General features: G+C 35.5%; 4 protein-coding genes across 9 annotated transcripts in view; all 4 read right to left on the reverse strand.

The window, feature by feature from the left end:
* Positions 1 to 258: 258 nt before the first annotated feature.
* On the reverse strand, positions 259 to 4585 carry LOC110415384 (uncharacterized). Its single transcript, XM_021427023.1, has 4 exons — positions 2073 to 4585; positions 1646 to 1821; positions 1227 to 1557; positions 259 to 869 (listed from the first exon to the last, which is right to left on the reverse strand). Exons 1-4 carry the CDS (start codon positions 4084 to 4086, stop codon positions 577 to 579), a joined length of 2814 nt encoding a protein of 937 aa, XP_021282698.1. The 5' UTR covers positions 4087 to 4585; the 3' UTR covers positions 259 to 576.
* Positions 4586 to 4712: 127 nt separating this feature from the next.
* LOC110415382 (FRIGIDA-like protein 5) lies at positions 4713 to 13913 on the reverse strand. 3 transcript variants are annotated; one of them, XM_021427016.2, is made up of 8 exons: positions 12961 to 13913; positions 12147 to 12740; positions 11181 to 11759; positions 9250 to 9416; positions 8654 to 9146; positions 7739 to 8146; positions 5522 to 5688; positions 4713 to 5419 (listed from the first exon to the last, which is right to left on the reverse strand). In XM_021427016.2, the coding sequence occupies exons 1-8, from the start codon at positions 13757 to 13759 to the stop codon at positions 4952 to 4954; spliced, it is 3675 nt and encodes a 1224-aa protein (XP_021282691.1). In that variant the 5' UTR covers positions 13760 to 13913; the 3' UTR covers positions 4713 to 4951. The 3 variants fall into 3 exon arrangements, with proteins under 3 accessions (XP_021282691.1, XP_021282689.1, XP_021282692.1); XM_021427014.2 differs by having other exon boundaries at positions 7739 to 8389; XM_021427017.1 differs by having other exon boundaries at positions 5252 to 5419; positions 5522 to 5564; positions 7739 to 8389.
* Positions 13914 to 14749: 836 nt separating this feature from the next.
* On the reverse strand, positions 14750 to 20448 carry LOC110415383 (uncharacterized). Of its 4 annotated transcripts, XM_021427018.1 has the most exons (5): positions 20237 to 20445; positions 18047 to 20094; positions 16592 to 17164; positions 15681 to 15856; positions 14750 to 15559 (listed from the first exon to the last, which is right to left on the reverse strand). In XM_021427018.1, exons 2-5 carry the CDS (start codon positions 19884 to 19886, stop codon positions 15008 to 15010), a joined length of 3141 nt encoding a protein of 1046 aa, XP_021282693.1. In that variant the 5' UTR covers positions 19887 to 20094; positions 20237 to 20445; the 3' UTR covers positions 14750 to 15007. The 4 variants fall into 4 exon arrangements, with proteins under 4 accessions (XP_021282693.1, XP_021282694.1, XP_021282696.1 ...); XM_021427019.2 differs by having other exon boundaries at positions 15687 to 15856; positions 18047 to 20447; XM_021427021.2 differs by having other exon boundaries at positions 15442 to 15578; positions 18047 to 20448.
* Positions 20449 to 24191: 3743 nt separating this feature from the next.
* Positions 24192 to 25569, reverse strand: part of LOC110415401 (Transport protein particle (TRAPP) component) — a 2157-nt gene continuing 779 nt past the window's right edge. Inside the window, exons 2-4 of the mRNA XM_021427045.2 lie at positions 25231 to 25348; positions 24935 to 25154; positions 24192 to 24491 (exon numbers count right to left, since the gene is read on the reverse strand). Of these exons, the coding sequence (XP_021282720.1) occupies positions 24463 to 24491; positions 24935 to 25154; positions 25231 to 25348 (367 nt within the window). The 3' untranslated portion in view covers positions 24192 to 24462. The remainder of the gene's footprint in view (positions 24492 to 24934; positions 25155 to 25230; positions 25349 to 25569) is intronic.

Below are 25569 nucleotides of genomic sequence, written 5' to 3' on the forward strand. Positions count from 1 at the left end.
CACCTAATTTAACAAGTTTCACAGAACAATGAAGCATGATTGCTTAGATTAGACAAATAATGAAAAGTCTATAAATCTAGTTGTCGTAGGTGACATGACAGCTAAGGAAGGCAATGATCTGTACATTTACAGGTGAAGTCAGACAGCCCATGTGTTCTCTGGAAATATGAAATATTTTTATTATAATTATGAGTAAGGGATATATTATTTTTACTAGACTTATAAAATGTTTTATACAAAAAAAAGATTTTTCGTTTTCTAAATAAAAATAAGTCTTCAAAAGCCAGTTTAAAAAATATTTTATGCAAACTTTTTGTCGATATATTATTTTGCTATTTACAAATGCAAAAGTACAAGCATTGAATCACGGTAATGCTTGAAAATGTGGCTATTGACGGACAAATTGAACTAAGGTTCATAAGTTGGAGCCAGCCATTGCCAATAGGTTTGCCTGCTGCATTCTCCTAGCTAGCTACCTACTTGCGATCACCAGGTCTTAAAAGAGCATACCAAGAATAAGAATGTGTAACACCATCAGGGCTTCTCTTCAAATTTATATGGGGAAGCCCAGCCAAACTATAGTTCATTTGAGATGAAGCTGGCTGTCCGAGGACGCTTACTTCTGTGTTCCTCCTCCTGTGGTTGAGTTGTGGGGATGATAGCAGGACTACTTGTTGTAGCTGTTGAGGAGGGAACAACGACTGTGGTGGGAGCAGCTGCAGCAGGGCAAACCGGGGAAGAAACAGAAGGGGCACTGGTGGTGGCACCATCTTTTTGCCCACTGTCTTGCCGATGCAACTGTTTAGAATTTGATCTTTTCATGTTTTCTCCAAGAGGACCGGATAGCAGTTTTGAATCAATCTTATACTCTATAATACATAAAAGAAAATTTAAACTCCAGTAAGTTGCTGCAAAGGAGCTCAACAAAGTAAAACTTTGATACCGACTCAAATTAACAGAGAAGGGGAAGAAAATCTAGTTTTATACCATTGTTAATAAAACTATAAATATGCATACATGTAATATCCTAAGTTGTAACTACAAAAATAAACTTGCTTGCCCTAGAAGCAACTAAGATTTCAGGGAGATTTGTTGACTAAAGGAGCACAAACAGAAACATTTAATATGCTAATGTAGATATGTCGTCCTTAAAGCAACAAATAACAAAGAGTAGTTAGGAATGTATAAAAAAATAGTGTCCAGCTAATGTTCTCAAGAATGCTTGCCTTGGTTTGACCTTTTCAGATGCTTAGAAGGCATTTTCATTTGGGAAACAGTGGCTGGGCCAGCGGCACCGACAGAGGCATGTCCAGCAATTTCAGTATCTAGCGATGCTCGAGATCGCTTAATACTGTTCTGTTGTTGTGATGGGGTCTCAGGAGCAGGGTTAGCATTTGGGGATGCAAGACTTCGGCTCACACATTTTTTCTCAAGAGAGGCAATTAAAGCATTAAGCTTCTTGAGGTTCAGAGGAAGGTCCTCGGATTCAAGCTGATGCCTTTTTATGCATTTGACAACAGCCCTTAGATCAACTATTTGTTTGGTCCATGACTCATTCTGTTGGTTAGTTTTACACAAGTCAGATGGTATAAAATTAAATGAGGTAGTAGGCATTTATATAGAAAGAGAAACAGGCAGAAGAAACCTGTGCTTCAGGGGTTTTGTTTCCCTTTCTTAAAATTCTTCCAGCGGCAGCCTTCGAATGATTCAAGTATTCTTTCAATAAAGGTACTGGTGGGAAGTCGCTAACCAGTCCAAAAGCATAAATAAATCGAATTGCATCAATATGCTGTTTCCTTTCAACAAGTTCAGTTATGAAACCTGTCATACATGTAATCAAAGTTACAAGTTCCATTAGAACTCCCCATATAACTACACCTAAGGTTCATTTGTGTAAACAAGTCAACTCTTCTATGCATCCCCTTGTTCTGATTTCAAGCGTGAAATCAGCAAAAAAAAGTTGCTAGTACTTGAAAGGAGGTAAGGCAAATACATGTTGACTATAAATGATGAGCACTAATATTATAAGATAAGCATGTAGATAAGAGAAGCCAAAGAATTATAGAATTTACCAGAGATCTTATCTCCCAATCCAAGATTCTTGAATAATTCAGGAGTTTGATGATAATGAGCAACAGACCCCAAAAAACTGATAAGCTCATCAGCATCAAAAGCATCTGCCAACCTGAAAGAGGCAACAAGCTGCAGGAATCCTAAAACCTCCAATGAGTGGCCAGGTTCTTTGCTCATTTTTGTTTTCCAAATGAAGGCAAGCTTCCTAGCTTCCTTTTGAACATGAGGTTTAATTTCAGGAAAAATTTTCATCAAATTCTCTAACAATATAATGCAACTTCTTCTGACAGCTTTCCCTTCAAACTCTGTGTCTCCCTTTCTCAAATGTGGAGGGTAAAACCCCTCCATTGCATCCAAGACAAGCTGTGCAGGGTTTGATGAAAGTTGAAGAGCCATAGCAACCTCAGTGCCTATTGAACCATTAATTTTCAAGTTCTCATTTAGGAACATCTGCAAATCCTTTCCATCCATATTTACACAGAAGTGAAGATGTGCTGGTGAAGAATGATCAACGGGATATTTAACTGGGAAACTATTTGCTGGCTCAGTGTTCTCTTGAGGATGTTGGGCAGAAGCAAGCCTCCTCTCTTTCATTTCAAGTTCTGTAGAGCATTCTGCAAGTTTCTTCTCCTTCAATTTAAGGTCTTTGAACTGTTGTTCATACTTTCTCCTCAGTTGCTCAGATGACTCTTCAATTTGCTTCTCTTTCAATTTGATTTCGCTCAAGCATTCTTCATAATGCTTCTGTCTTGCTTCGAGATCTTGATGACCCTTTCTGAGACACGTTTCTTTCATTTTAAAGTCACTAGAACACTCCTCGGACTGATCCTTTTTCGATCCAGATGGTTCTTCTTCCACATTAAGCTCCTCAAACTGAACTTTGATCAATCTCTCCTTTAACTCAAGCTCTCTGGATCTCTCCTCACACTGCTTCCATTTTAGTCCAAGATTTTGAAGACCATTCTTAAAACAAGTCTCTAACAAATCAGCATCTCTGAAGCGCAGCTCACAATTCCGCTCTTTCAACCCAAGTTCCTGCTCTCTCCTTTTAACCTCCTCACACAAGTCTTGAACAGATTTCTCCATGACCTTAACACCTTCATTCTCCATCCTGAGGTTTTCAAATAAATCTTCCACCCTCTTCTCTTTCAACCCGATTTCCACCTCTTTCCTTTTAACATCTTCAAACTGCTTTTGGACCAATTTCACCACCAAGTTTAACTCGCTATATTCCAGCTCATGTTGTTCTTCAAATTCTTTACGACGTTGTTCGAAACCCTTTTCTCCCAGCTCAAACTCACAACGCTTCTGGAAACTCTTCTCTTCCAACCCAAATTGCTCCTGTTTCAGCACAAGCTCTCTGTAACACTTCTCAAGATACTCCTTTTCCAACCCAATTGCCTTCTGTTTCTTCTTAAGAGCAGCTGACTTCCCTTTCACTAATTTCTCCCTCGCTTGAACATCTTTGTATTTGTGCTCATACTGTTTTTCATTACATTCAAGTTCTTTACGACGTTCCTCTCTTTCCAACTCGAAATCTCCACAATTCTTCTCAAAATTCTTCTCTTTCAACTCAAACTCCCTCAAACGCTTCTCCAAATCCTTCTCCTTCAATCCAACTTCCTCCTCTTTCAATTTCAGCTCTTCAAATTGCTTCTGCCTTAACTCAACTTGCCTCAACCTTTCTTCGTAATCCTTCTTTTCCAACTCCAAATCCCCACGTTGCCTCCCCAGTTCCTCCTCTTTAATCCTAATCTCTTCAAGTTGATCTTTAACCAATTCCTCTCTTCTTTGAATCTCCTCTTCGTGCTTGTTAGCATGTTCTTCCCTCGAACTGACTTCTTTGAATCGTTCTTCTATTGAATTTTGAGCAGAATTCAAAGTCTCTTCCATATCTTTCCATTGAAGATTAAGCAGAAGAACAGAAGAAGCTTGATCTTGAATCTTATCGAAAGTTTTTTTCAAATTCATTTTGCTTAATTTTATAAGTTCTAATTCAGTTAACTTATCCATCACGCAACTTAATCCAAATCTAAATTTAAATTACTATCTAACCCTAATTTTATACAACACGCAACTCAGATCAAATTCAAACTTAAATCATTATATATCCCTAACTTTTTACAACACGCAACTCAAATCAATGTAACTATAATTTTACATAGCACTTAACTCAAATCAATATAACCCTAACTTCATACAACACTCAACTCAAACCAATATAACCCTAACTTTGCACAACACACAACTCAAATCAAATTCAAACTTAAATAATTATATAATCTTAATTTTATACAGAATACAATTTAAACTAATATAACCCTAATTTTGTACAACATACAACTTAGATCAAATTCAAACTTAAATCATTGTATAAACCTACCTCACAAAAATAAAATAAAAATGACAAAAAGGACAAAAGAAAAACGATTAGATAAATAGAAAAAGAACAAGAAATCTACAGATGATTTTTTCCTGAAATTTTCTCTTTGGAGAGAAAATGCAGGAAAATTCTCTTCTTGAATGGTTTGATCATCGAACTTTACAGGGTGAACTAAAGTTCGGCGGTGCGCTACAGCAATTTTGGGCTTCCCTTAGCCCATTTAATGGCTCTTGTTTATTACCATAAATGACTATCATTTTATAATTAATTAAATATTAAAATTAAAGACAAACCCTTACAACAATGCTCAAATTCTGTACAATGAAAGCAGTTTAATGCATTAGCAGAATGATAAAACACTAAAAGATTTGACACCAAAGCAATTCCTTTTGTTGGCTTCAATATAGCAGCAGTCCAGGTTCAAATACCAAAGCAAAATCAGTACCCAAGGCAAACAGCAACCACACAGGGCTAAATGTTATTGAGTTGCTCATTTCAGTCTGAGTCTGAACTCCCATTATCGGCAATCATGGCCGTATCTGCATGCTGTTTATCACCTAATAAGTTTGTGTTTGGAGAGAAACTAGTGGAATCCCATAAACCATGTGGCACGGCTTGATCTGCAAAGAAGCTTTCTAGTAGTTGAAGAGGTGACAGTTTAGTAGTGGAACCAGTACCAGCAGAAGTGCTTGGGGTCGCCTCTGCTGACACATTTGTGGAGGGTAACTTTGTTCCACTCTCCTGCTGCAGTTTTGAATTGGCAGAAGGGACTTGCGGAGTTTGTTTCCGGCCTGTTTTCTGCTTGTCCTTTCTTGCAGCAATACATCGCTCCACCTTCTGCCTTTCAAGCTGTTTAATGTAGTCTTCCAGATCCTCAGGTGGATATAGTGATTCGAGCTTGTGATCAGTAATGCATCCGATGACTTTTCTCACAAGAGCTATCTCATGATCGATAATCTGATGCTGTGAGCACATTCAAGTAAATATACAGACTCAGGGTAACAGTTCAATTGTCAGCTTAATCCTTAAGCACGCATAAAGACGAAAAGTATAATGAAGAGTTACCCATTTCCAATGTGATTTTTTAGCCTTCTGGTACAAACTCTCCCTGGCATATTCCAAGTAAACTTTCAGCATGTGTGCAGGAGGGTACTTGTGGACAAGATCAAATGCACATATGTATGCAATAGCCTCCAGCTGTTGATTTTTGTTTATGAGGGTTTCAATCAAGACTGTCAAATTTAAAGAAGATTTTGCAGGTGCCATCAGAATGCCATAGGCAAAAACAAATACTCACATCACATACAAGCAGAACCTGAACTTAATAATAGGTTACTATTATAATTCATAAATATGATATTTTTTACAAAATGAATGAAAGAGATGACAGAGACAATAAGATGAGTAGTTATCAGAAACTAATTACAAATATAGAACAACTGTTGCAGGAATTTTTTTTTTTTTCTCAAACCCATCAATATTAAGAGATTACTTCTTTTTGCTGGAAATACCTTATAAGATATAATTACTTGAATGCCTTAGAAGGGATTTCTGTGAGGTAGAGTTCTCTAAAATCCTGGAGTACTGATTTTCAATGCTAGTAACGAAAGAGCTTCTCAAAAACTAGCATCTCCAGTTCTTAAGGCATTGACCAGATAATCATTATACTTTACCTCAATCTTTTTACCATTAGCTGTTTTAATTTATCATTGAATGTATAAGCTAGAGAATTCTGAATAATAACAGCATAATGTTTTACCTATAAGGATCTCTTTGATTCCTTTCATGTACCATCCTAATACATGAGATGACCAAACAATTGCTGTAGCATGTCCAGTTGATATAAGAAAGGGAAAAGAGTCAAAATTACCACTGTATTGGCCCATCCCTGTGCCTCCTTTTGTGCCCCGACCTTAAAATCATCGCATCTCTCCGTTTGGCAATATTTTTCCTCAGTGTTTATGACAAAAAAGAAAAAAAAAAAAGAAAGAGAGAACTTAATTGCCGTCACTGTTTCTCCTCCCACCACACATCTCTTGCCTCTCAACAAAAGTACGATGCGGGGAAAACGGCAAGATTTTGAGATGGAAACAGAGCTTTGATGTTATCGCGTAATAGAGAGAAGATTTACATAGGATAGCCAGGTCAATCTTAAACCAGATCAGCCTTAAACGAAAAATATAGGTGCACTTCTACCGTGAAACCAGATCAGCCAGGTCTTTCTTATCTTTGGATCTTTATATGGAAAACGCTCAGATATTGCCATAAACACTGAGGTTATTTCTTTCTTTCCTTGTTAAGTTCTTTCTTTCTTCGTTTTTCTTTTTCCGTAAACACTAAGCAGAAAATCTGCCAAACGGACAGATGGCATGATTTTAAGGTCAGGGCAGGAAAGGGAGCTCGGGGTCGGGGCAGAGGATTTGTATTCTTTTACAGTTTACTACATTTTTTGGAGCAATTCTAATCACCTATGGACGGAAATAGAATATTCAGTCCAAATTTTTTATGCTATGTCATGCTAATGTGGAAAATATTTGTTTTTTCATTAATAAAAAGACGTCAACTTAGATAATTTAAATATGGGAAAAAATAAGTAGGATAAATTGTTTTTTGGTAAAGAAAATCTTTAAACTTATAAAAATTTTGAAAACAGAATTGGTCACATCTCTTACTCGGATATCTCTGCCTCAGAGTTTGTGTTAGCAGTCAGCCAAATGAAAATGGAAATGGCTTTGATAAGCAATGTCGCAGAAAATTGCGCCATGATTGATGGATCACTCCCTAAGCATATTGTCCATCTAAAGCTTGTTAGTGCTCTTGAGATGTTAACTAGCCCAGATCATGATCTTTGATATATCAAACCAATTTATCGTGTTTATTTTTTTCCATATTTATTTTATCCTAGGTAATCATAAATATTTTCCATGTTAGTATGACATAGCAGAAAAGAAAAACTTTGGATGGAATATTCTATTTCCATCCATAGATGATTAGAATTATACCAAAAAATGCAGTAGAGTGGTAAATATGGAGGCCCCCGTCCAGTAAAGTGATAAATTTGACCCTTTTCCCATGCAAACATTGTACCTTAAGAAATCACTCAAATATTATTTTGGGAAATTCCTGCAATATACCTAGTGAATTCAGCTAGAGAAGATGTAATTATAGTGGCATGAATGTAGCTATGCAGAGAAGACCAGGATAAACTCATCCAACAGCTAAAAGAACCAACAAAAGGAAGAGAAATGATAAACTAGAGAGACAGGTAGAAAGTAGACTAACCAGGGATCTTATCTGCCAAACCAAGAGCCAGACACAAATCAGGAGACTGTCGATAATCACTTGCAATAACCAAAAGACCAAGAAGCTCATCTGCATCATAAGCAGACATCAAACAGTAGGTGACTATCAGCTGCAAGAAACCATACACCATCACACCTTTCCGGTGCTTTAGCGTTCTTTCTTTCCAATCAACTGCCAACTTCAAAACTTTTTCATTAACATGGGGTTCAATCTGGAATGGAAATGTCCTTAACTGCTCCAACAAAAGAATGCAACTCTTTCTCACTTTGCATAAGGCATCACTACGAAAGCCATCCTCTGACTTCTTTTTAGATTTAGGAGGATTCCCTGACTTTGAATAATGAAACATTGATACAGCATCCAAAACAAGTTTTGCAGGATCCGGGCCTAATTGAAGAGCATCAGAAATTTCAGAGTGCATTAAATCATGATCCTCCACATGCTCACATAGAAACAACATTAAACCCCTTGCATCCATACTGGTGATATAAGATTGCAGGTCAAACCCACAACTAGTAGATGAATAAGTGTTATAATGCTCATAGGTTGCTTCAGAAGGAACAAAGTCATCAAGTTGAAATTCTTTTGATTGGGATTGGTCAATCAGTTGAGCATGATGGACACTGCTTTCTGTATGGTTAGAGGATCAAACTATGAGTGCATAAGAAACTAGTAAGCAACTTTTAGTGTCAAAAGAATTGAAAACAAAGATATAATTGCCAAAATATAAGCAATGCATGATACCATTCCATGCTATCAAAATTATTGTAATTACAAACGAATACAATCAACAATAATAAAAGGTTGCTGAGGGAGGGAGGATTAAACCTAGAATTATTATCCTGTTTGCTAAAAAGAACTAAAAATAACAACAGCAAAGAAAAGAGATTTTACCAGGGGCAGCCTTGTCAAATGCTTCAGTTGAAGTGAACTGCTCCAAGCTCCCATTATTGGCAATTGCACACCCATGCTGCCAATTAAATGAGTTTGTGTCTGCAGAGAAAATAGCAGAGTCCCACAAACTACAAGGTGCAGTTTGATCAGCAATCAAGCTAACTGGTTGTTCAAGAGGTGATGGTCTTAAGTGAAGAGTGCAATCAGCACTAGCAGAAGTGCTTGGTGGGGCCTCGGCTGGCATATTCATGAAAGGCGACTTAAGTCCACACTCCTGCTGTGGTTTCTTGGTTGAAGGGACTGGCAAAGTTTTTTTCCTGTCTGCTTTCTGCTTCTCCCTTCGTGCTGTTACATTTCCCTGTTCTTTCTGCCTTTCCAGATGCACAATGTAGTTTTCAAGATCCTCAGGTGGGTATAAGGATTCTAGTTTGTGATCAGCAATGCATCTAATGACCTTTCTCATAATAGCAATTTCTTTGTCTATGGTCTGATTCTGCCAGCATGTTGGGTGAAAGTCTTAAAGATATAAATCTAGGATAGGCTAGATCTCAGCTTAACCTTTGAGGATACAGAGACACAAAAAGTGCAAAACTTACCTGTTTCACGTTTGATTTTTTAGCCTTCTTGTATATTCTCATCTTGGAATATTTCAAGTGGGCATTCAGAAGGTGTGCAGGAGGGAACTTGTCAGCAAGACCAAATGCACATATATATGCAATAGCCTCAAGCTGTAGATTACTTTTTATGAGGGTCTCGATAAGTACTGCCAAATGTAACCGAATTTCGCAGTTCTGGTCAAAATGCTATTAAGGAGACCAAAACATACTAACCGAAAGGAAAGTACCATCTCAACTTACTAATAACTGTTATAAACAGGCAAAACTCCTAATGCAAATGAAGGGAGAGATGACAACTAGACAAGAGCATAGAGTACTTATCAAAAACTAAGACTTTTGTGGAGCTCATTTCCAATGCCAGTAATGCTTTAGCTTCCAGTAACTAGCTTCTTCAGTTTTAAATTTATTAAAAATAATCATTCTACTTGTTCCTTCTGTGGTTCTTATCTTTGTCTCGATCACCTAATCTTTAGAAGCTACAGTTCTACATTGAATGGATGTAAATAAAAATAAGATCTGGAGAACTCTGAACAACTAAATATATAACCATACTGATCTGCCGATTTCTTTTATAATCATTCCAGTACATGCAGCAACAAGACAACTGTTGTAGCATATCAAGGTTTTATGCCAAAATTTTATAGTACGAGTGCACTGAAATAGTATTTGGGAAAATCGTGCAGTATATCTAGCACTATGCTGGAGAGGTGTAACTGTTGTTGGAAAATACAAAACATCAGGCCCGAATTTGACCTTTAATTCTCATGAAAAATTAGTATTCCAAGCATTGTTGGCTAAAGAAACAATCTACTGATCTAACGGCTTCTAGTTCTGTTTTTCAATTCTTAATGAGGATACATGTGGGAATAGGGAATAATGTTCACAACTTATATGGTGACTAACATATGTCTACAGAGAACTCAAATTGTAACTTGAAAGGCAAAATCTCGAGTTCAGCATGTTTGTATTTGATTGCATACACATAAAAAAACAATAACAATAGAATAGGATAAAAATGATCAAGAAATATAGCATAAAGTGTCTTTATATTGCAGTTGCATTCAATAGGGAAAAGTGCAATATAAATAATGTATTTTAGTAACATAAAAAGGAGAAGTAGACAGGCAAAGCAAGACCAAAATAATCGGGTGATCCATTCAATGTGTTCCTGAAGGCAATGGACTTTGACAACACCCTTGACATCAACACACACACACCCCTGCACAATAATGTGGAGCTAGCAAAGGGGGAGGACCAACATTAAAGGGGCAATATTTAACAGCTTGACAAGGGAACAAATGTGGGAAACAAATAAACTTAAATCACAATCTGCTGGGTCCAGTGTGGTGGTATAATTTCTGCCTCAGAATATGCAGATCAGGAAAAAAATGGATTCTGCAATATGAAGGACGTTTAAATGTTTCATACTAGAATTACCCCACCAAGATGTTGGAAGATATTATATAGATATGTTCGGTAAAGATATTATGCTTCCAAGTATTAAAATTAGTCGAAAGATGTAAATCAGATGTATGCATGTTCTGTTGTTTTCTAATCCACGGCACCCAAGGCATCGATATAAGCTCTGCAATGAAGAAAATGACAACCTAGAGAAAACAGCTAAAAGAATAACAATATCAAGAAACACATAACACATAAACAATATAAGATCAGGAAAATGTAAGACGATTATGCCATAAAAGAATTGAAGCTGCCTTAGTATAGACCATTGAGCAAACAATCTCTTAAGAAAGAGAAGAAGAGAAAGAGAGTAATGCATAGCAAACAAACACAATAAGATCATGAAAACATGAAATGATAATGCCATAAAAAATTGAAGCTGCCATAGTATAGAACATTGAGTGAACAATCTCTTAAAAAAGAGCAGCAGCGAGAGACAGTAGACTCACTTGATATCTTATCTGCCAAACCAAGAGCCAGACACAAATCAGGAGACTGTCTATACTCACTTGCAGTAACCAAAAGACAAAGGAGTTCATCCACATCATAAGCAGATGTCAAACTGTATGTGATTATAAACTGCAAGAATCCATATGCCATCACACCATGTGGGTACTTCTGTTCCATTCTTTCTTTCCACTCAACTGCTAACTTAAGAGCTTCTTCATTCACATGGCATCCACTTTGGACGGAACATGTCATTAGCTGCTCCAACAAAAGAATGCAACTCTTTCTCACATTGGATAAGGCAGCACCCTTAAACCCATCTCCTGACTTTGAACGATAAAAACTAGATAATGCATCCAAGACTAATTTTGCAGGATCTGAGGCCAACAGAAGAGCATCAGAAATTTCACATCGCATTAGATTATGATCTTCCACATGCTCAGACAAAAACAATATCAAACCCCTTGCATCCATGCTCATACTAAAAGATACTAGCTCAGGCCACCAACTAGCGGATGAAGTAGCATTAGACTGCTCAAGCTTTGCTTCAGAGGGAAGGATGCTATCCAATTGAATATTTTCTGCATCAGATTGCTCAATCTTTAGTTGAAAAAGATAGATGCCTCTCACTGAATGATTACAATATCAACTTGTATGCATAGATGACACACTAGTAAGTGAATGTAGAATCAAAAGAAATGAAACCTACAAGCTATAAGCACAACACAGATAGCCTTCCATTTAATTAAGACATATCTTCCATGGATTCAAAATCATTGAGAGAAGCAGGATTAAATCAATAATAAGGGTGAAGGAAGAAGGATTAAACCTAAAATGATAATTTTGATTGATTAACAAATTCGGACCTATAAAAGAAACAAGTTGCACATAAAGAGACCACCAGGTCATAGAACTCCAAGAGAGAAAATGAAAATGATTTTTCTGGGAAACAACAACAATAGACTTACGAAGGGTTTGGTCAGTGAAACCAAGGACACGACTCAATATAGGTGCCTGTTTATGCTGAGAAACACTCTCAAAAAGACTCTCAATTTCTTTGAAATTGAATTCACTAGTCAATCCATAAGCACCCACAAGCATCAAAAAGACCAAAACCTCTTCATCATAATTGCCTTGGGTTTTTATATTTCCTTTCCATTGTTGTGCTACCTTCAGTGCTTTTTTCCTCAGTTTCTGACTAACCTCTGGCCTCAATCTCATCAACTGATCCAACAGAACCACACAACTGTTCTTGACCACACCACTTTCAACTCCTACATTTGCCTTCTCCGAAATTCCTGCTTTAACTACATCCAAAACCAATTTTGCTGGATTAACAGACATTTTCAGCGCATTGTAAACAACATCACCAATCTTCTCATCAGTCTCATGCTCATTCAAAAACATCAACAACCTATCTCCATTTGCATTTGCAATAAATCTTAAATGAGCTGAGGATGAACAGGAGTGATTGATCACTGTATCATCTATTGCCTCAGACGTCACACTTGAAACCTCACCCAATTGCTCCGTCTTTACTTGGGAATGGAGGATGCAGGTCTCTGAACAGAAAAAATATCAAAAAGTTTGAGAAAACAGAAAATGCTGGTAAGTGGAAGTTCTAGCACCAAAGGAAACAAGAGCACAGACTGATGTTTCTCAATTGACTAAGAAAATTCCAAGAACATTACGTTTTTTTTTTTAAAAAAAAGATATCAACTAGGCAATTTACTGCAAAAACATGAAACTTTAGATGATAATGAGAAAGTAGAGAGATTTTACCAGGGGCAGCCTTCCCAACAAATCCAAGAATACAACCCAAAAAGGAAGCCTCCTTATACTGTGCAACCCTCTCAAAAAGACTTCTAATTTCCTTGGATTTAAACTGATCAAGCAATCCGTAAGCACCCACAAGCATCAGAAACAGTAAAATCTCCGTATCATCCTCACCCTCCATCCCAAGCTTTAGCTTCCACTCTCTTGCCACAAACGCTGCTGCTTTTTTAACATATTTCTTAATCTCAGGCCTAACTCTCATCAACCCCTCCAATAAAACCAAGCAACTTCTTCTCTCCACATTTCTCTCAACCCCAGCATTTCCTTTTTCCAAGAACACCCCTCTAACTGCCTGCCAAACCAGTTTTCCAGGATTATTAGACAGTTTAAGTACATTGTAAACCTCGTCAGCTAGCTTTTCATGTTCATTCTCATGCTCGTTCAAGAACATCAACAATCTTTCCCCATCTGTACTAACAATAAACTTTAAATCCGGTAGAGACGAACCTTTTCCGATCAACCTATCATCAAGTTTTAGTTTTGAAAGCTTACACAGTTCCTGTTCTCTGAATTCAAGTTGTTTGAGCCTATTCTCTATCTCATTTTCTTTGGATTGGAGTTCCTGGAAACGAGTTTGGATTGAACGTTGGATTGACTTGGAGAGTTCCTGTAGCTCTTGGCATTGAAGAGACAGTGAAGAGACTAAAGAAGAACCACCCCGGAGCCTTTCCAGGGTGTTTACAAGACTTTTACTTTGGGATTGGAACAGGATCAGGTCAGCTGAGATATCCTCAGAAGAACACATTTTTTTTCTTGAACAGAGATGATTCCCGGAAGGAAAGGAAAAACAAACAGAGAAATGAAAGTTTGTCCAAGCAGTGAAAGCAAAATTTAAATGGATCAGAAAGAAAGGCCTTGGTCAGGAAGTAACCAGAAGGTTGACTGCTATCCTTTTGGGTCTTTCTTTATAGTTTTCTATTATGCGGAGACCAGTTTCCTGTCACCTTCATCATCATGCAAGCAGCAAGACTAGTAATGTTCGGCTTTGTGGGTTTTGGTTTTTGCTGTAAGGCGCGGGCTTTAATCAAATTCATGAAGGCTAGTTGCAGAATCAGCCCAGGTTGTATGGCACATGCATTGCGTTAGACTGGGATTACTTGGGCTTCGAAAAATGGGCATCCTATACATATAAAGAGAGGGAGGAGCCTTCAAAAAGGGTCAGGTGTTACACGACTTTTATCAATGTTGAAAAATAAATCACTTGCTTATATTCATTAATTTGACGTGAATCTTACACCAATTTTTTCTTGTTTCATCAGCAGACAATTTACGTAGTCTCAAATGTTGTTGCTTGAGTTGGTATTCATGTCAAATGTTGTTGATCGAGTGGGTATCTGTGTCAATGGAGTGATGGAGTGGCTAGTTACTTGTCTAGGATGTTGACCATGTGGTTGGTTACCATGAATTTATACAAATTGGGATGATTGGATCAGTCAGTGTCACCCCATCTCAGTGGTCTCATGCCTGTGAGTAACACTTTTCAAATGGGTATTATTATTATAGATGCCAAGAAAATATGGCAGTTGATAACAAAGTTCTAAACATGGTTGAGAGTGTATTTATGTGACTGCAATATGAATTCGACCAGCAGTCCAAAAATGGCTTTAGTTCTGCATTTTCCATCCATCCATCCATCCATCTAATTTTCTTTCCTTTTTCAATTTTTTAAGAATTTTCTTTTGGACAAGCTTTTCTGTTTTCAGGAGGCAAAACAAGAGGAAAAAAAACGGAGGCAGAATAGAACAGTAGTATTTCAATTGTGAAAAATCTCGGGTGTTAGTCATTGCCCTTTTCCAGACATGGCTACAAAGGGTCTGAAGTACTCATGTACAGTTTCATTCCGCATGTAGCAGTACTAACAATGCACTTGCAAAAGACTACCAAGGAGATGATCCATCGCCAACACAAAGGTACACTGCCTAACCTATACATATATATATAGTCTATGATATGTACAGGCGATGAGGCTGTCGAGAGAGTTAACAGACCACAACTACCACTGCTTGGGCCTTTTGTGAGTCAAGCGTTGTTCTTCAGCAATATTTAACCGCCGGGTCATCAAATTAGGTGAATGACCTAAGTTAGCAGCCAAACCAAAATGAGCTATGTCTCGATTAAGTGGAACACTTAAGTCATGATGTGAAGCTGAAGGAATATATGGTTTGTTAACAGTTGGCACTTGAGGAGTATAGCATCTAATAGCTGGTCCATGAGTCCAAGCACGCTTGTTTCTCAGCTCTTGCAGTTTACTCCCCGGAGCGGAAGCACAAATCCCACCCAGAAACTGCCTTGGAACTGCAGGGACAGGATTGGGTTGATTCCTGGAGATAGAACGGCCAGTATTATGATTTGTCAGGCCCTGAAGCTTTGGTTGAACGTCAGGGGCTGGGGTTAGTGCAGAAACTCTCCCGTTCATCTTTTGCTTTTCAAGCCGAGCAATGCACTTCTCCATGACCTCAACCGGCATACTGGAGTCAAGCTTACAATTCTTGATGTATTCAATTGCTGATTTCAGTGAAGCAATCTGTTCATCACTGGCCTTCTCCTGGAAAAAGCAATCATATCTAAAAGTTTATATGTTAATTGCAAAAACTATGCATGTCTACAAGGGCGCTAGAATAAACTATTGTGGAAATATTAACATAGTAAAGAAAGGTAAGGCATACCCGTACTTCAGAGCAATTCTTCCCCATCTTGCACTTCTCATGAGCCACACTATTTACATCCTCCCAGAATAAGTTAAAGAGCATTTCTGGTGGGAACTTGTCCTTGCAACCAAACGCACAGACAAATCTAACAGCTTCAATATACTGCTTCCTTGCAATTAGACTACAAATGAAATCTGTTACATAAAATTGCAAATTTGTAGTCTCCATCAATCTGTCCTTTTTGATATGCAAAATACAAAAATATTTTACCAAACTTGAGTAAAATATGACTAACAAACAAACCAAGGAAAAAGTCCCAACTTGGCAACTTGCAATAAGACCGAGGCCCAAAAATAATTCAAAAATAAATTTTCTGAAACAACTTATCTCAATGCATGAAACTCACACAAAGTTTTCAAATTAATCACATTCTTGAGTTTCTAGCTCTAGTTATCAACATATTTCAAATTATTTTTACACTGACAAAAGCCTGAATGATTTATATATAACAAGCACTATCTATATACATACCAATTTAATTGCATCGGTTTATTTTGGAGTTCAACGCATAGGAAAACATAACGCCAATCCATATAAAATTCTTTTTCCTCTTATTGGATAAGAACAATATGAGAAAGAAAAAAATTAGAGGATTGTTAACTAATAATAGATATAAGCCTAAATGAACTCTCCCAGTTTCAGGTTTCAGAATTTACGGCGGCTGAATAGGAACAAAATACTATAGCTATTAGTAAGCATATACAATGAGAATAATTAGACATAGAAAATGCATGTCCATGTACCTATGCTACTGCTTATACATGTAATAAATGCATACATGCACATAGAAAAGATAAATGTATGTTCATGTGTAGATACACAATCATACAAGAATATTAATATGCAAACTAAGCTGTCAGTAAATTTACCAGGAATCATATCTGTAAAACCAAGGACCCGGCATACATTTTGAGCCTGTTGGTGTTGAGCAGCAATCAAAAGAAGTTTGAAGATTTCATCTCTATTAAAAGAGGACACCAATCCAAAAGCAGCAACAAACTGCAAAAAACCAAAGACCTCAATATAATTTTGAGCACTCGAACTCATCTTTGCTTTCCACTCGATTGCTAACTTCATCGCATCTGCTTTCACATTAGGTTGTACAAGTGGTGAAACTTGCAAAAGCTGCTCCAACAAAAGGACATAAATCCTCAGAACACTTTCTTCGAATCCTGTCCCACCCTTCTTCTGATGTTCAGAACATGTCCCTAGCATCAGATCCAGAACAAACTTGGCTGGATCTGGTGACATTTGAAGGGCAACCAAAACTTCATTCCTCCTCAAATCAGGCTCGTACAAATGCTCATTGTTGATACCTTGCAAACTCCTTCCATCCATTGTAGCACCAACCCCAAGATCAGCAGATGAAGTTTCATGTGCATTGCTAATCATAAAATTATCCGGCTGCTCAGTCTTTATTTGGTTAAGGATGGCGGGGTTCACTAAGCACATGCAATACAGAGAAGAAAATAAAAAGAAAGTTTAGTAACAAACTTCTTAATTCTGCATTGCAATTAATAAGACATTTACAGCCAACTAGTTATTTCCACGTGAGCATTACATATTGAAAGTAGCTTTAAATCTTGAAAAGAAAAAACGGAAACTTCCAAATTTAAAATCAAGAAATTTTCTAAGAGCCAAGGGGGGTAAAATGAAACAATATCACAAAGGTACACGCAACTATTACTTTGGTAGACTTAGACCACAGATTGCTGATGAGATTTCCTTTTCCTTTCACTTTATAACTAGAACAACTAAACCCCAAGTAGTCCAAACCAGTCTCACAACGTTACAGATATATTCCAAAACCCTCACAGGCTTGTAAAAGTAGCAAGAAGATTAAAATAGATTTATCCTGAACAGGTTAATGGAAGTACTGCCCTAATAAGAACCAATAGCAAAACAGAATGATGTCCCCTACATGCCACCAAGTTTTCATAGCCATGTTGGTCATAGGTAGTCAGTTTGACTATGGCTTTGATATAGTAAAAACAGAGAAATAAAGAGACAGAAAGAAAATGAGGAAAAACATGCCTTATGGTGCTCTACAACCACAAATAAAAATATTGAAACGGCTGAAGGACTGCTATAAAGAAGGATCATCAAGATAAGAGATCTTTTCCCAGTGGCCATGACATATGAGGAATGAATATCTAGAAACCACTCCTTTAGATGATATATGGGAAATTGAGCATCTAGAATCCCTTTCCAGTGAAAGGGATGAATGCCATGAATGCAGATCAACATAGGGAGGGAGAAAGAGAAGAAGAAATGAGGGAGCACCTTGTACTATCAACAAATAGAGAGAGAAAAAGAGAACACACCTCTTTCTGTGTTTGTGATTCCAAGGACCTGCAAGGAAAAAGAACTAGGATTCTCACTCCTCACTTGAGAATGAAGGGCATTAGGTAGTTGCTTCTCTTTCAATTCCAGTTCTTTACTTCGTTCTTCAACTGCCTTTTGGACAGAATCAAATTGTTTTGCTTGTAGTTCAAACTCCTTGACACAAGCTTCAAACTGCTTCCTTTCTAAATCCAATTTTTCCAAGCGTTCCTCTAATGATCTTTGAAGTGAATCCAGATACTTCTCCTTCACATTGGCTTCCTTTAGGTGATCATTGCATGCCTTTTCAATTGATTCCAGTTGCTTTTCTTTTGATCCAACCATGTCAGAGAGCTGCTCCAGAGAATTTTTTAGTGCTTCAAGCTGCTGTTGTTTTGATTCAAGTTCCTTGGTGCACTCCAAAATTGAGTTCTTGATTGTGATAAGCACTTCCTCCTCTGCGTTGAGCTGCTTGCTGCATCCTTTAATTGATATTTGGACTGAGCTGAGTTGCTTCTCTTTCAAACAAAGTTCTTGCCTATGTTCTTCAATGCACATTTGTATAGCATCAAACTCCTGCTCTTTCAATTCAAGATCCTCAGAATATCCTCTCACCCTTTCTTTGACTGAATCGAGCTCCTTCTTTGTTGCTTCAAGCTCTTTCTGACTCCTTCTTATCGTTGTTTGCAGTGAACGAAATTCAATATCTCTTGAATGAAGCTCTGCAGAGCGATCCACAATTGTTTCTTCAATCAACCCTAATTCGTTCTCTTTAGATTTGACTTTAGCAGCTTGATCTCTGACAGATTTGTCAAGTGCCTCATATTTTTCCTCTTTGGCTTCGAGTTCTTCATTGTACTCCTGAATCAAGGATTTGATCGAATTTAGAATTTTCTCCTGCTCATTAAGCTGTTTACAGTGTCCGTCAATCACTTCTTGGCTTCTAACAAGTTCGTTCTTCTTCATTTCAAGTTGGTTAGAACTTTCCTTGATTGAATTTTGCAAACATTCCAACTCCTTCTCCTTCAACTCAAGCACTTCATCATACTCATTCATCAGATGTTCCTTCAAATCCAAGTCCATCTCTTTCAACTCAAGCTCCTTAGATTTTTCCTCAATGGATCTCTGCAAACAGTCCAATTGATTATTTTTGAGACAAATCTCATTACAACATTCATCAACTCTTCTTGTCACTAACCCCAATTCCCTCTCTTTTGACTCAAGCTTCCCTTCACATTCTTCAACCAACGACTGCACCAAATCCAACTTCCCCTCTTTCACACCAAGTTCCTTACTAGATTTTTCAATCTGTTCCTCTACGAACCCCAATTGCTTCTCCTTCCCTTCTAGCTTCTCAAGACATTCACTTATCAACTTGTTCACAGAACACAATTCCTCTTTCTTCAAACAAAGCTCCTTAGAACAGCTCTCAACCAATTTCCTAACTGAATCCAGGTCCTCTTCTTTTAATGTAAACTGCAGTGAGCACTCTTCAAGCAATTTTTGCGTCGAATTAACTTCCGTATGTTTCAACTTAAGCTCCGCATTACATTCTTCAATCTTTTCATTCAACGAACTTAACTCATTTTCTTTCAAACAAATCACTTCTTGTCTTTCCTTCAGTACTCTCTTCTCGGTTTCTAGCTGTTTTTCTTGCAATTCAACAACCTCCAATCTTTTCTCAATATTCTGTTGAATCAAATCAAAATGTTTCTCTAAGTCTTTCCATTGTAAAGTAAACAACAGAATCGAAGTCGCTTGATCCCTGGCTTGCTCCAGTGATTTACGAAGGCTCTCCCTCTTTAACTCACCAAGTTTTATCTCTCGCTTAATATCCTCCATTAAAACAAAAATCCAAACACAACTGCAAGAAACCAAGGAAAAAGAAAAAGCAAGCTCTGAGCTTTTTTACCTCCTTTGACTCTCTCAAGAAAGCTCAACTGCAAAACCCCACTTTTTAAGTGACAAACAAAGCTAAACCAAGATTCAGCAAGACTAGATTTTTAAGGCCGTTTTCCCTTCTTTAACTCTTCCATGTCTCAACTCCAGCCTTTAACATGTTGATCAAAAGAAGAAAAACCCACCTTAAAAATGTGAACCCATGCAAAACCCAGCATAAACAAGGACAATGCACAAGCAAATTTTAACGTTAAAAAGACAAAAGAAAGAGCAAAAGGTTAAAGGTGGCAAACCTAACAGAGGCTTTCCCACGGTGGAACAGAGGATGAGAAACAGAGCAACCCGAACGTGAGATCAAAGGGAGAGGATCGGTTTTCATAGCCATGTGAAAAGATGGAGACCTTAAAGAGGTAAACCTTCTAAGCCTTTTATGGAAGATAGACCTGGCTACCAAACTTAATCCTTTTTTTTTTCCATTTTGCCTGGAAACTTTAATTTCTATTCAGATTAATAACCTTATATAATAACCTCAATAGATTTGAATAAAATTAATGATAAATAACAACATAATATCTATTCAAATAATCATGTTTTTTAAAGTATTTACAAACTTTCTCAATTTTTTCCCTTATTTTCGCAAGTTTTTCATTCTAATAAAAATTAAGAAACAAAATTGATGAGAAACAAAAATGATTCACAAAAGTTAATATAAATTTGGTATTTAAAAAAAAATTAGTGATCAAATTGAAACAAATAGAAGTTCAGTGAACAAAAGTGAAAAAACAGGTCTGCGATTTTTTGTGATTAAAATTATTTGGCTTTGAGATTTTCTTAGACGGCATTGCCACTACGGCTGTAACTTCTTTTGCACTTATTCTTTATTATTCGAGTTAATCCCAAGCCTAATTGAAGGTTTTAATATTATTTTATATAATTTAAATTAGCATATAAATAATCATATACCTTTTATTTATTTTTAATAATTATGTATATAAATCTCATTTAGTTCTTATTATTTGAGTTAAACTCAAATAACTGTTTTAAAATTTTTTAAATATTTATATATTTTTAATTAAAATCTCTATTGCCATTTGCCTCCTCTTGTAAACTCTTGTTTTTATTTATTTCAATCATATTTCGCATACAGATTTTATTTTCATAAGTCACATGTTTTTTATGCATATGTTTTATTCTTTTTCTCACACATAATGCGTGTAAATGTTTCGTACGTGTGACAAAGTGAAAATAAAATGAATAATTTGATTATACAATCTCAATATTTGCTTCTTTTTTTTTAATTTCTAGTTATGTAAAAACAATACATTTGATACCTTGGGTATTTTAATTTGTAAGTTGCCTGAAAATTTTGGGTGTAAATCAATTATGGATTTAAAACTATTACTTAACTTATCATTATGATTATGTCATTGTGTGAACTAAATTTGGTTTTATTTTATTTGTAAATTTGATTTTTTTTTACATGAAATTTTTCTGGTGCATCTTCTTACTTATCATCGAGAATAAAATAAAATAATTTTTACTTCAAATTTCAAATATTTAATTATTTAAAGTTTTTTTCTCGTGTTACATTTTTTATCATGAAAATATCATTCCCATGACCAGTAAGAGTTAGGACGAGAATGTAATTTTATTATTGAAACATTATAATTTGATTATTTATTATCAAATAATAATTATAATAATAATAATTTGATTATTTTTATAAAATAAATATTTATAAAATCATTATTTTTTTATCTCCATGTCTACTAACATTACTTTTAAAATAATAAAAGCCTTGGACAAAAAAGGTAGCAATGATATTTATTGGAATTTGGAAGGGTTTAGGGTTTACGCTCGCCCGTTCTCATTTTGGGATTAATACTGCAATAATTAGAAGCCTTTTTGGGTTTTTCCAGCCATGAATGGATGTTAGTAAACGAAGAGAGGAAAGAGGAAGCAGGTTGAAACAAAAGAGAAAAACAAAATTTCTTTTAAAAGAAAATCACATGGCTGGTTTTGCAAATTTTCAATCTGCTCATAATTGAAAAGCGAACTTTGACATTCATGATGAAAACGCAGATTCTGATCTCTTTGCTTAATTTGTGATCTCAACATTAATTGCTATCTTCAGAAGATAGCTGTAATAAATAGTGTAAAAAACAAAAAAAAGAGGTCCTAAATTAATAAAAGCTAAGGTAGTTCAAGTAGGACAATTAAGCATAATAATAGAAAATCATCTTCACCAACCAAAGGAAAAAGTGCAAAAAACTCTTCTATAAATGAAGCCCTTCTCAATTTCTCGACTATCGGTGGCATCCATCCAGAAAACACGAAAACAGTTAAAAGTATTATAACGTGGATAGTAAGTTATGAATCTTATATTAAAGAGATTATATATTTTTAGTAAAATCTTATGAGAATATTTATGATGGAATTAATTAATTTTTATTGGAGAGGTCAAAGACGAAAAAAAAATAAAACTTAAAAATTTTTAAAATTAATATGTTGAATTTAATCAATAATTAAAAAATTTATAATAAATAATAATTTTATATAACAAGTAAATAAAAAAATAAAAAAATTTGATAATAATCTTTTAGAAATATTTGCGCTTAAGGATATTTTTCGGATTTGAATTCATCAATTATTAACTTTATATTAAAAAAATTAATAATGATTTTTTCAATATAATCAACTAAATTATCTATAAAAAACTCTATATCCATTTTATTCATACGTCTTATTTTTATAATTAATTTTCATTATTGAAAAGATTTTTTATATAGTTGTTGTAGAAACCAAAAGAATCAAAATAAGATGAATTAATCTATTAAATAGGATTAATAAAAAAATGATTATTGCTAAAATTATAAATAATAATTAACAGTGTTATACAATAACTTATATTTGAGAATTATATAATAATTTTTTAATTTTTAAAAATTAAAATTATATAAAATAAAATTCATATAACAAAAAAAAAAGATGATGACAAGTAAAGATAAAACTTATATAACAAAAAATAAAGAATAAGAATATGGTTAATGATTCGTAGAAAATAAAAAAAAATCTATGAAAACTATGAACATATGAGCAAATTGAATTAAAATGAAAAAAAAATAAAAAAAAGCAGAAGAGAAAAGAAAAAATATATAATAAATAAAAAATATATTTTTATATTAATTATTAAATAAAAATTATTTTAAAATATTAAAAAATATATAAAATAAAATTTTTAAAAATTTACACACCATCTAATTCTATTACACTCTACTCTTGAGAATATTACACTCTACAAAAATTAGTGAATTTTACATCAAGGGAAGATATCATGGTCTCAATAGAGAGCCATGAATCCCATATCAATTATGTATTATAATGAAATTAAACATTTAAAATTTAAATCATCTTTAACCTGTAAACTATTTTTTTATGTAACAAAATCATGATGCACCTAACTGTCAAATTGGTGTGCACCTTAAGGTAGAGGCAAATGCCAAGAAAATGAGAGAAGACAGAAAAAAGTTTTGCATTAGAAGGCTGAGATAGTTGATTCTAAAGGAACTTAGTCTTGCCCATCTTTTGAATTTCTTGGGACCATTATGCAATGGAACAAAATGAAGATTTTCCTTCCATAAAAGTTCTGGTCTTTGGAACCTAGAAGGGAAGGAGGGTGATGCTAATGTGAGCAAGGACAAGATATGGCATCCTAGATATGAAAAGGAGTACTTGCTATTAGAACTTAGGAGCCTTGTTACCTTTTTTAACATCTAAGGAATATTTGATTGCTTTTTTTAACTCAAGTTTGGATCAATTTAGGTTGCTTAGGCTGAAATGATAATTGCTAAAGCCCAAAACACTCGTTTCCTTTATGATTCTGCTGCACATCTGCTGTACTTGTAGAATTCTCAATCTTGGAAGTTTCCTGTTTCTACTAACAAGAGGCACACATGTCACGCTTCTGTTATGTTGTACTGGTTTCTGGTTTTGTTGTAAGCTCTCAAGGCAGGATTTCCTGCTTTCAGGCACATTAGTCTTCTAAATCAATAAATTTTCACTCATCAAATAAAATTTAAATAAGGAAAAAAAAAAGAAGAGAAAAGCACCCATCCTTTTGCATAAATCAGAGAGGGATCATTCTTTGAAAAAGCCAGGCCATACTGTTTCTTTAGTGAATCTATTTCTACACTAGCACAGATCAGAGAAATGTCAATTCAACATGTGAAGGGGTCGTTCAATGTCACATTTAAATGCACAGAAAACAATTCAATAATGCAATCTTATCAACAACAAAGGTTTCACAATATCCACATACAAAAGTTCCAAGTCTATTTCTCACATCATTTTCTTCAAGAGTATTTCCTGTACCACAACTTCCGATATTCTGACTGAGACTCCAGTAGTTCTCAAATCGAGTTGTTCTCATGCATAAGCAGAAGATATTTTCTTTTAAACTAGCATCAAGTGTATGCTTGAAACCCTAATCATTGGTGCTGCATTTCTGGTAACATGCTCATCAAGCCTTTATACGGACCACAAATGAACCTAGAGTAAAAGCAAGATTAGAAGTCTCAGCAAGTTTAAATGTTACATGAATTGAAACTAAACAAATAGTTCAAAACGGTTAAATCTGCTCAAATATCTGACTCATAACTAAAGTTCTTCCAGATACTTGTTATCATCGTCGATTAAGTATCAAAAAACAAGGGCAAAAGAACAATAGATGAATTCAAAGACAAAGAACCGTCAAAAGAAGAGAATGTGATTGTTATAAACATGAGGGATCTAACATCAACCTTTTTCTTCAATCACAAGACACTTAAGATTACCTAAGTTTATAAATAAGGGAACCAAAGGCCAGTCTGCTTCATGTATAGAATAATAGTAGCAAAGTTCTTAAAGTGGCATGTTAAACTTAATTGACTCAAAATCACCTATCAGTTATCAATACAAAAATGTATAAAGCGATCATCAAGCAGGTTACTCACATGCAGGAAGGTTGGATATGTCAGCAGAAACTGCACAAGGTATTCCCAAGTTTGAAAGAGCTCCCCTGATAATTCCACATGGAAAATAGAGATGCATGCTTTGCACAGCCTTGTTGTCAGCCATTATAGAAGTATCTTCGGATGCTCCATTTTCAGGTGATTGATCAATTGACATGCGTGTAAGCCAACGAAAACGATTATCTTGCAATACAAAGGTACCCTACAAGACAAGTGTAAACCATTCATAAAACTTCAAATCAACCACTTTTTAGGTCAGGTTCAGTTCCTAAACATACTCTATGATTTGTCTTCAAGTTGTCTATCTGCTTCTTAAAGAGTTCAGACCAAAAATCCTTGCAGATGAATTTGATTGCCTCTAGATGATCACTAAACCGTGGCCTGTCCATCGTGTACCTGGCAATGACTAAACATTGTTATTACAGCAACTAGTATCTTAACCTTGCTGAAGAATGAATATCAGTAACAACATGATCCAAGCACCACAACCTATGCACCATAATACAAAAAGTTGAAAAAATAAATCTGAACCTGGGACGTTGACCAAATTCAAACTACCTTAAAATGATGATATCCTTTCAGTTTAGTAGAAACAAATGCATACAAGTAACAGACAT

Source organism: Theobroma umbraticum, unplaced genomic scaffold (assembly GCF_002168275.2).
Source record: "Theobroma umbraticum cultivar Fairchild unplaced genomic scaffold, ASM216827v3 scaffold_147.0, whole genome shotgun sequence".
NCBI lineage: Eukaryota > Viridiplantae > Streptophyta > Magnoliopsida > Malvales > Malvaceae > Theobroma > Theobroma umbraticum.